This window comes from Cryptomeria japonica, chromosome 4, assembly GCF_030272615.1.
Source record: "Cryptomeria japonica chromosome 4, Sugi_1.0, whole genome shotgun sequence".
NCBI classification, from domain to species: domain Eukaryota; kingdom Viridiplantae; phylum Streptophyta; class Pinopsida; order Cupressales; family Cupressaceae; genus Cryptomeria; species Cryptomeria japonica.
The window spans coordinates 724,484,213-724,494,851 of record NC_081408.1 but is presented as its reverse complement, the minus strand read 5'-3'; the positions used below and the strand labels follow the sequence as shown (position 1 = coordinate 724,494,851).

At 37.9% G+C, this 10,639-nt stretch overlaps 1 protein-coding gene across 1 annotated transcript; it reads right to left on the bottom strand.

Annotated features, from left to right (window-relative positions):
• Nucleotides 1–6,729: 6,729 nt before the first annotated feature.
• LOC131875347 (uncharacterized) lies at nt 6,730–8,418 on the bottom strand. The gene has a single exon (XM_059219445.1). It carries the CDS (start codon nt 8,416–8,418, stop codon nt 6,730–6,732), a length of 1,689 nt encoding a protein of 562 aa, XP_059075428.1.
• Nucleotides 8,419–10,639: the final 2,221 nt, after the last annotated feature.

The following is a 10,639-nucleotide window of genomic DNA, read 5'->3' as shown; positions in this document are numbered from 1 at the left end:
CGCATCAACAAAATACCTAGTGAATTGGGTCCTCCTAGCTAACAAATCTTCACATGCCTATAGGAGAATTATGGTCGTCTATTAAGGCAACCTCAGAGAGTGTAGGCAAAAAAATTAAATTTACCGTGTGTCCACCGTATATTGTATTGGCAAAATCCTCACATAGAAACATTTAATTACATAAAACATGTGGCGATCAGGCCATGAATTTGACGAAATTGATAATGTTCTGGCAACATGGCCACCCCCAATCGGTACAAAATATTCACCATTTCCTAGGTTGTCGACGTGAAAAATTCGCCATTGGAAAATATTCGCCACTAAAGTAATCTTTGATCATGCTACCACTGAAGACAAATTGTTAAATGCAATCCCTAAGATAGTCATAAAGGAAGAAAATAATATGATGTTGGAACCTTTTGTTGGCATTTGACTGAACCGGTATATGATTGATTGGTAATGCGATGAAGAGATTGAGATTCATGTTTGATGAGTAAGTTTTGTGTTGTCATTGATGGCAACAATATTTTTGTAGTCATCTAAGTCTTGGAAGCCAACTGGTAAGGTATAACTAGTACTGATGATAGTTTTACAGAGAACTGATAATTAGGATCTCAACTGGTAAATTAAGGCAGAGTTGCACTCGGATAACCGATTGATACTAAAATAGAAAGGTTTGGCACTTACAAGGAGAAATCCCTTCGAGTGCATTCAGAACTTAACCAACCAGTAATCACTAAGAAGGTTAGAAAGGAAGTTGAAGCCTTTATTGAGCAAGCACGATTCACAAAGGAAGTCATTGCTGAAGCTAGAGCAAAGCATGCTGCTCAATAGGCTGGAACGTCTAGTACTCCAACTGGCACCTGCACCGATATGTAAAAAAGAGCTGGAAAAGGGAAAGATGCAGAAAAAGAGAAACCAACAGTTGTTAAGAAAGGGAAAATAGCAATAAAATATTCAAAGATTCAGTTCTAGGAAAGAGAAAGTTGTTGATCCTCCAATTGCACCGGTTAAAACTGGTAAAAGAAAGAAGCAACAAGCACAGAAACCAACATCGACAGATGCAGATGATGAAGACACTGAATCAGAGAAGGAGAAGAAAATCCTAAGGACCAACCATAAGAAATCTAAGGTTGTTGGAACCTCCACTATCAAATCTGTGGAGAAACCAGTAAATAAACCTACTTCTCTTGATAAACTGTTAAGTATTATGGAATATGGTGTTCTTAAGGGATTGAATAAATTGTATGATAATCTTGGTGAGAATGAACAAAGGTTAATAGAAGATGAAGTTGTGTATATGATGAATAAATATAGTAAAGCTCTTATTGAATTGCAAGGGCAAATTTCAAATTCATTATACAATAAAATTGATGCAAGGTGGTAGGCTGCAATGAAGAAGGACAGAGAATTTGTTGAGTACACACTTAAAAATATTCAACCGAAAGCCACAAAGGAAGAATTAGATGATATTTTGTTGAAAGTAAAATCTTCCTTTAGATCTAAGAAAAGACTGACAAGGATGTTAGTCAGTGAGACTTAATCAATCCAGCAAGAGACTGAAATTTTGTTAAAGAAATCTTTGGCTATAATTCCTACTGAAGAGGAATATGACAAGGATGATGAACCTGTAAAGCTTAAGGGTGAATATTTTCTAGAAGGTATTAAACCTACTGATTTTAAGCTCGATGACATTGTGTTAAACGATCAACCGATGAACACACAAACTGAATAGGTGTTTATTCCTGATGATCACAATGGTGATAATGTTGATAATACTGCTGATAATATAGATGTGTATGATGTAGATATTCAGATGTTTGAACAACACGAGCAGAATCAAGAACAAGAAGGAAAGAAAGATGAAGAAGAAAAGAAGGATGAGGAGCCACCGGTAGATAATCAGACTGTAGAGACTCAACCGCCACCGATAATGGACAGTAATGAAGAAAAGCAAGAAGAGAAGACTGAAGAAACTGAAAAGGAAAAAGAAGAAGAGAAAACTAAAAACAAAGAGGGAACAAAGGAGAATAAGGCAGAAAATACTGAACCCATAGTGACACCTTTGTCACTTGATTCTAAAAAGAAAGGTGTTGATGAAGAAGACGATGATGATGCATTAAGCATCCAAGGACCCCTTGACATGGATAAAATGAGTTCTATTGAGTTGATGGAGATTGCAACTGCCATGCAATCCCAAGCTAAAAAGAAGAGGATGAAAGAACAACAGAAGGAGACAGAGACCATAAGGAATGTAGTAGATATTTTGTCTAGTCTCCTACCAGAGACTGATACAGGCAATTTTGCCACACCGATTGACAAGCTTGGACAACTTGTTCCTGATGCTGGAGAGCGGATGAAGTCATTAGAGGATGCAACTTATGTCAATACGGAGATAAACTACAAGAAGAAGAGGATGTAACACTTGATGTATGAAGTTGATAAAGGTAAAGTGGCTCTTACTGTTAATAAGGATTATTTGAAGGAAGCACTGGAAACCGGAGGTAAAATCCTTTCTACTGTTTCAACATTTTCCTTATTTTGTGCTGATTTGAAGAAGAACAGTGATCTGATTAGGATCTATGACAATTACAGACAAATGCTTAACAATATTACACAAGTTAATTCAAAGCTTTAATCTGAGCGAATTCACATAATAATGCTTAAATGAACAAAGCATAATAAAGGTAATGAACTGAAAGAAAGAGAGTAGAAAGACAGAAGACAAAACACAATTGATAACGGAGTTCGTCCGCGGGTCGGACTACGTCTCCGGGTCCTGCTCCAATAGGGGGACCGATCCGATTAGCTCCAAAATCAATTACAAGTGTTACAAGATATTCCCTTCAAACACAATGGCAACATTATTCTCCAATGTGCAGGAATAATCAACAAGCCTTCAAGTTCATAATCTCCTTCTCATCACTTGGATGATTTTTCAAAGGCCTAATACCCCCTTTTATACATAAAATTAGCCATAATTAGGCTAAAACCCTCAAACTATAAAATAATCCCCCTTGGGAAAATAATCCCGTAAATATCCCCTTTTCTATTTTATGGTTTTGATTTTATTCCATTATTAAGGGTTTGCTTTTAATAACTAACCTTATTTAAATAAAGTTATGCGGATTATGTTTGGATAAGTAGAATAGCCTCCAAAATTATCCCATGTGCTATTAATAGTGCAGTGGTCATCCTTTATTTTAGGTGACCGCTGGTTGGGAGTTCAACTCCCATTGGCTCTTCTTTAAATCGCATCAAGCAATTTATTCTTTAAATAACACTAAGCGCTAAACTTAGGTAAGCGCCAATTTCGTGGTCTAATGGTGGAGAGATGTAGTTGGTTGCATGAGGTTATGGGTTCAAAACCCAAAAATAGTTTTAAATGCCTGAATAGTACGATGACATCATGTTGACGTCATCAAATCATACTTTTCCCTCCAAATTTCAAATTGTCATAACTCTTCCGTTTTTGATAAAATAAACACCGTTGGAAAGCTCTTGGCGAGCTCTTTAATTTGAAACCCATTGTTGATCACTTTTGGGATGATTATTTTTTTACCTTTTGAGAGCCTTTATACGTGGTTTGACCAAACTTTGACCAATCATAACTCGGACGTATGGACTTTTTTTGTCCATTCAAGTTGCATTGGATTTAGGATCTCAAGAACTTTACCATGATGCTGATTCTTGGAGCTTTGGAGATACTTCAATTTTTGGTGAAAATATCCCCCGGATCAAGCCTCCCCACTGGAGAGCTTTCGGACCTCCGAAAGTTTGATTACTTGGAAATTAAGTGAGGGTAAAGTTCCCTCACTTTACCAATCTCCATCCATCTTGCCTTTCTTGGATGCATCCCCTTTAGTCCCACTCGGAGGTATTCAATTGGTCCTCTTCGTGATGTTCTGACATTCTTGTCAAGGATAACATCTTCCGGCAACTTTGACATGTACTCTGGTGAGAGATCATCAACTGATGGAACCTGTATGTCAGTGTCTTCATCCAAGATCATTGGAGGTTCATACAACTTTAGATTCTCAACATTGACAACCGAGTAAATCTGCATGTATGGAGGAAGATTAAGGCGGAAGGCATTGGTACCGATCTTTTCCAAGATCTCAAAAGGACCATATCTGATTGGCTTCAACTTCCTTCCTTCACCTTGCATTCTTTCCTTGCTGATATGTAACCAAACACGGTCACCAACCTGAAAATGATGATCTATGCGATGCTTGTCATGGTGAGCCTTGTATGTTGCTTGGCTCTGCTCCAACTGTGCTTCTACTGCCTGATGGATTGCTTGGACCTTCTGGATGAACTTTAAAGCCCTTTCTGCATCATGGCATCCATCTATAACATTGTCCTTTCCAAAAGCAAAGTCCATTGGTGTCTTTGGCAAATAGCCGAAGCAAGTCTCAAAAGGAGACCTCTTTGTAGAAGAATGTGTTGCATGGTTGTAAGCATGTTGCACATAATGAAGATTCTCATCCCACAACTTAGGATGCTTGCTACAGTAACCTCTAAGCAGATGAACAACTGTCCTATTGACTACCTCTGTCTGTCCGTCAGTCTGCGGATGGAAGGCTGTACTCTTCTTCAGCTTGGTGTCCATGAGTCCCCACAAAGATGTCCAAAATTCCCCTAAGAATCGAGAATCTCGATCCGATACAATAGAAGTAGGTAACCCAAATGAACCCATACAAATTGGAAGTACATATGAGCTGTTAGTTCAGCAGTGACCTGTTTCTTACAAGGCATTAGAATACACATTTTGCTGAATCGATCAACAACAACATACAAATAATCATGTCCCTTCCTAGACATAGGTAAACCTCCCACAAAGTCCATAGACACACTTTCCCATGGACGGGATGGTACAGGTAATGGTGTGTACAAACCCAATTTCCTGTTACTTGGTTTACTAGTTGCACACATTACACATCCCTTTATATACTTTGTAACAGTTTCCTGCATACGAGGCCAGTAACAATACTTCTGTAATTGAACCAATGTTTTACTTACCCCGAAATGTCCTGCAATCAAAGAGGTATGTGCTTCTCGAATCATCTGTGCCTGCTCATCTTTAGGAATACACAATTTACCCAAGTGGTACAACAAGTTATCCTGCACATAGTAATCTTTTTCTTCTACATGTTTACCCTGGATTAGAGCTGCATATATGTCCTTAAAGTTCTCATCATTAGCATATTGTTCCTGAAAACCTTCATGAACCATGGAACTATTTTAAAGGATTATCAAAGCATTCTTAACTGGAGGCCTAGAGAGCATATCTGCTACTTTGTTATGGGCACCTTTCTTATACTTAATCACCAAATGAAACTGTTGAAGAAAACCCATCCACCTAAAATGCCTACTTTGTTGCAGTTTAGACTGTGAGTGCAAATACTGAAGTGGCTGATGATCAGTGTGGATTACAGTTTCTTTACCCATTAAGTAGTGTTTCCATTTCTTAACACTCTGAACTAAAGCATAAAGTTCCTTATCATAAGTGGGATAGTTACTTACTGCTCCTGAAAAAGTTTCAGAGTGGTAGCAGACTGGTTTACCTCCTTGCATGAGTACAGCTCCCATGGCAAACCCGCTAGCATCTGTCTCGATCTCAAATGGTTGATGTAAATCTGGTAAAGCCAGAACTGGTGCGGTGCTCAACTTTTCCTTCAAAGTGTCAAAAGCCTTCTGTTGTGGACCTCCCCACTGAAAAGTTGCCTTCGTACTGGTCAATGTGTGCAATGATGAAGCAATAAAAGAGAAGTTTGCAATGAACTTCCTCCAGTACTGAACTGCACCTAAAAAACTCCTGACTTCTGTGACTGTACTTGGCTTAGGCCATTTTACAATACAATCGACCTTCGCAGGGTCTACTTTTAGTTGACCATTCCCTACGACATAGCCTAGGTACACTAAGGATGTCTTAGTGAACTCGCAGTTAGACATCTTTACAAAAAGTTTTTCTTTCCTTAATACATCAAGGATTTTTTTAACATGAATTACATGATCTTCCCAAGACTTGCTGAATACAAGAATATCATCTAGGTAGACTATGACAAAATCATCAATAAAAGGATGAAAGACATCATTCATGACTCTCATGAATGTAGCTGGTGCATTACAAAGCCCGAAGGGCATAACCAACCACTCAAACAGTCCCTGTTTAGTCTTAAAAGCAGTTTTCCAAATATCATTTTCTGCAATTTGAATCTGATGATATCCACTACGCAGGTCTAGCTTAGTGAAATAGATAGCATGTTTCAACTGATCAAGTAAATCATCAATTCTAGGAAGAGGGTACCTGTTCTTTACCGTTATCTTGTTCAGAGCCCTGTAGTCGATGCACATTCTCCAAGTCCCATCTTTCTTTGGAACCAACACAATAGGAGAACCGCAAGGAGATGTACTAGGACGAATAACTCCTTTCTCAACCAACTCTTGAACCTGCTTTTTGATCTCTTCATTTTGCAAGATTGATAACCGATACATGCCAATGTTTGGAAGTGGCACATCCTGCTGCAACTGGATCTCATGTTGTATCTCTCTCTTAGGAGGCAATCCTTTTGGTTCCTGAAACAAGTCATCGTAAGCGGAAACAACTTTGACCATTTCAGCCTTATGTTTAGGATCACATCCTTTAAATGCCTCAGATGTTTCTTCCTCTTTGGCTTTTACAAGCATTAATACAAAGTTCTTACTAGAATTGACCAACCTTTTCATCTAACCAACATTAACTAGTGCAAGATTAGTCTTTATCTTATGTGCCCGTACAATGTATTCAATCTTATCTTTAAAAAGATGATACTTGTTCTCCCCCCTATAGAATATAGCCTGTCGGTCATATAGATAAGGACTCCCAAGTACAAGACCACAAATATCTAAAGGGACTACATCAGCTTCTACTTCATCTACAAAGTTTGCAGTGATAGCAAATCTTATCTTACATTGTTTAGTTACTTGCAATTGTGCATCATTGCAAACCCATCCCAGAGGGTATGGTTTCGGATGAGGTGTTGTAGTCAAGTTAAGCTTTTTAACAATTTCTTCAGATATCAAGTTAACTTGAGAACCCGTATCAAATAATGTATCAACTTTAGTATGTTTGATAACAACCCGAATATGAAATAATTCATTCCTTTGCTTATCATTCTTAGGAGTAGAATCTTTACTTGTACTTGCACTTATATTAGAAGAATTTGTCGCTAATGAGAGAGATCTACCTTTTTCTTTACCTTGGATTCCAGCAGCAACGATCTTTGTCTCATCTCCAGAGTCAGATCCAAGATCCTGTTGAACTATAGCAGCAGTCTTTTGTTTGTCTTTGTTTCCACCATATCTCTTTGGCCTCTTTTCAGGGTGCAGCTTCCAGCACCTAGAATCATCATGCCCTTCTTTCTTGCAATGTGAGCATGTGGGTTTTTCACCCTCTTTCTTCACTGTAGCTGTCCTTTTCCCCTTCCCTTTATTTTGGGATTTGTTCGCAGACTTAGATGGCTTCTTATCAGACTTATCAATAAAAGAACCCTTACCTCTTGACTCTAGGTGTGTGGCTTGGACACAGACTTCATCAAAGTTACTAGGATTCAAGACCAAAATTGAATGTCTCAGATAAGAGTGAAGACCACCTATGTACTTAAGCAACGTGTCCTGGGTATACAATGGAACATTTAATGCAATAGCCTTCTTTCTAAATTCATGGGTGTAATCCTGGACAGACTGACCTTTCCCTTGCCTAAAAAGTTGCCAGTTCATCATTAACTGTTGCATATGGCCTAGGGGATAGAATTGCTTCTTGAGAGCATTAACAAAGTCTGACCAAGTTAAATTGATTTTACCATGTTGTGAAGACCCATCCCGAATTCTACTCTCCCACCAGGTTAGAGCTGTACCTCCTAACCGAAGAGTAGCTAACTGGATCCTATCGGCATCATCTAAGAGGTTTTGGACTCTACAATAGACTTCAACCTGTTGAATCCAATCATCTAATTTTTCAGCATTTAATTCCCCACAATACTTTGGTAGATCAAATTTTACATCCAATTTAATTCTAGGCTTATGTGAACTCTTGAAAAGAGAAGAAGACTCAGAATGAGTAGAAGAGGGAGAAGATGGGGAAGAAGGAGAAGAAGGAGATGGGGGTGTTTTTGGAAGCTCATGGTCACCTCCTGGTCTTTTCCCTTTGTTCTCACGAGCTGCACGTCTTCGCATCTTGTCCTCTCTCTCCTGTACTAAAACTTGTACAATGGTTTCCAAATTCTGAAGAGTCTTCTGAATACTCTTATCTTCGGAACCTTCTTCACCACCTTTTCCTTCCATCTGTGATGGTGGATTAGTTCTTCGTTTTCCAATCTCAGGATTATATTCTTCAAGCTTGCCTTCGCCTCGTTGAATCCTAGATCTTGTTAGCATTCAATTCTGCAATACTAGTCAAACAAAGCTCTGATACCAAACTTGATCTGATTAGGATCTATGACAATTACAGACAAATGCTTAACAATATTACACAAGTTAATTCAAAGCTTTAATCTGAGCGAATTCACATAATAATGCTTAAATGAACAAAGCATAATAAAGGTAATGAACTGAAAGAAAGAGAGTAGAAAGACAAAAGACAAAACACAATTGATAACGGAGTTCGTCCGCGGGTCAGACTACGTCTCCGGGTCCTGCTCCAATAGGGGGACCGATCCGATTAGCTCCAAAATCAATTACAAGTGTTACAAGATATTCCCTTCAAACATAATGGCAACATTATTCTCCAATGTGCAGGAATAATCAACAAGCCTTCAAGTTCATAATCTCCTTCTCATCACCTGGATGATTTTTCAAAGGCCTAATACCCCCTTTTATACATAAAATTAGCCATAATTAGGCTAAAACCCTCAAACTATAAAATAATCCCCCTTGGGAAAATAATCCCGTAAATATCCCCTTTTCTATTTTATGGTTTTGATTTTATTCCATTATTAAGGGTTTGCTTTTAATAACTAACCTTATTTAAATAAAGTTATGCGGATTATGTTTGGATAAGTAGAATAGCCTCCAAAATTATCGCATGTGCTATTAATAGTGCAGTGGTCATCCTTTATTTTAGGTGACCGCTGGTTGGGAGTTCAACTCCCATTGGCTCTTCTTTAAATCGCATCAAGCAATTTATTCTTTAAATAAAACTAAGCGCTAAAATTAGGTAAGCGCCAATTTCGTGGTCTAATGGTGGAGAGATGTAGTTGGTTGCATGAGGTTATGGGTTCAAAACCCATAAATAGTTTTAAACGCCTGAATAGTACGATGACATCATGCTGACATCATCAAATCATACTTTTCCCTCCAAATTTCAAATTGTCATAACTCTTTCGTTTTTGATATTTGAAACCCATTGTTGATCACTTTTGGGATGATTATTTTTTTACCTTTTGAGAGCCTTTATACGTGGTTTGACCAAACTTTGACCAGTCATAACTCAGACGTATGGACTCCTTTTTTGTCCATTCAAGTTGCATTGGATTTAGGATCTCAAGAACTTTACCATGATGTTGATTCTTGGAGCTTTGGAGATACTTCAATTTTTGGTGAAAATATCCCCCGGATCAAACAGAGAAGAAGCTGAGCATGAACTTGAGGTTGTAAGTGAGTCGTTTAAGCCCCTTAATGACTCTTTTATTCATTTTGGAAGATTAGTTGTAGAACTTCAGCACAAGTTGAAAGTGTATGAGCAGGAACAGGTGAAGAGAGTCAGATCCCTACAGGAACTTCAAACACAACTTATACCGAAGGTCGAAGTTTTGCAGAGAGCATACAAAGAATGTGAAATCATTCTTGCTACATCGGAAATGAGCACTATTGATGCAATGGAGGAGCTAGCTAGACAAATCAAGACTCATGTGGAGATCACAGGCATAATTTTAGAGACATGGCATAATGACTTAAAAAATTTGAAGTCTCATTTTAGTGATGTTTTTTTCTAGAATTCCTGTGTAAAAACTTTATGACTCTTCTATATATATATATATGCTCTGATGCAAATTTTGATATCACATGTATTTTTATTTGTCATTTGGCATTGTTGTCAAAGGGGGAGTAAGAGTTGAGTCAAAATATTGTATGTAATATGTATGAGTATTGTATTTGTTTGTTATAACATGCAAATATTGTTTATTTGTATATGTCATGTAGTCAAATTTTGTTTTACACACTTAGTTGACAATTTTTTTCCTAAGTGTTGCCATCAATGCCAAAGGGGGAGATTGTTGGAATTTCACTGAACCAGTATATGATTTATTGGTAAATGTGATGAAGAGATTGAGATTCATGTTTGATGACAATGTTTTTGTAGTCATCTAAGTCTTGGAAGCCAACCGGTACTGATGACAGTTTTACAGAGAATTGACAATTAGGACCTCAACCGATAAATAGAGACAGAGTTGTGTTCTGACAACCGGTACAGGCGATTCATGAAGATTTGGATGATGCGATTTTACAACGATGTTGGTGATAGGTATTTGGAGCTATGTTCTCAACCGCATTGGTAGATTCAACTAGATGAGCGAGATTTAATGTACAGAGTAGACAAACTAGTAGAACACTTAACTGATAGTGATAACTCACTTAAATCGGTAACACGACACAAGTT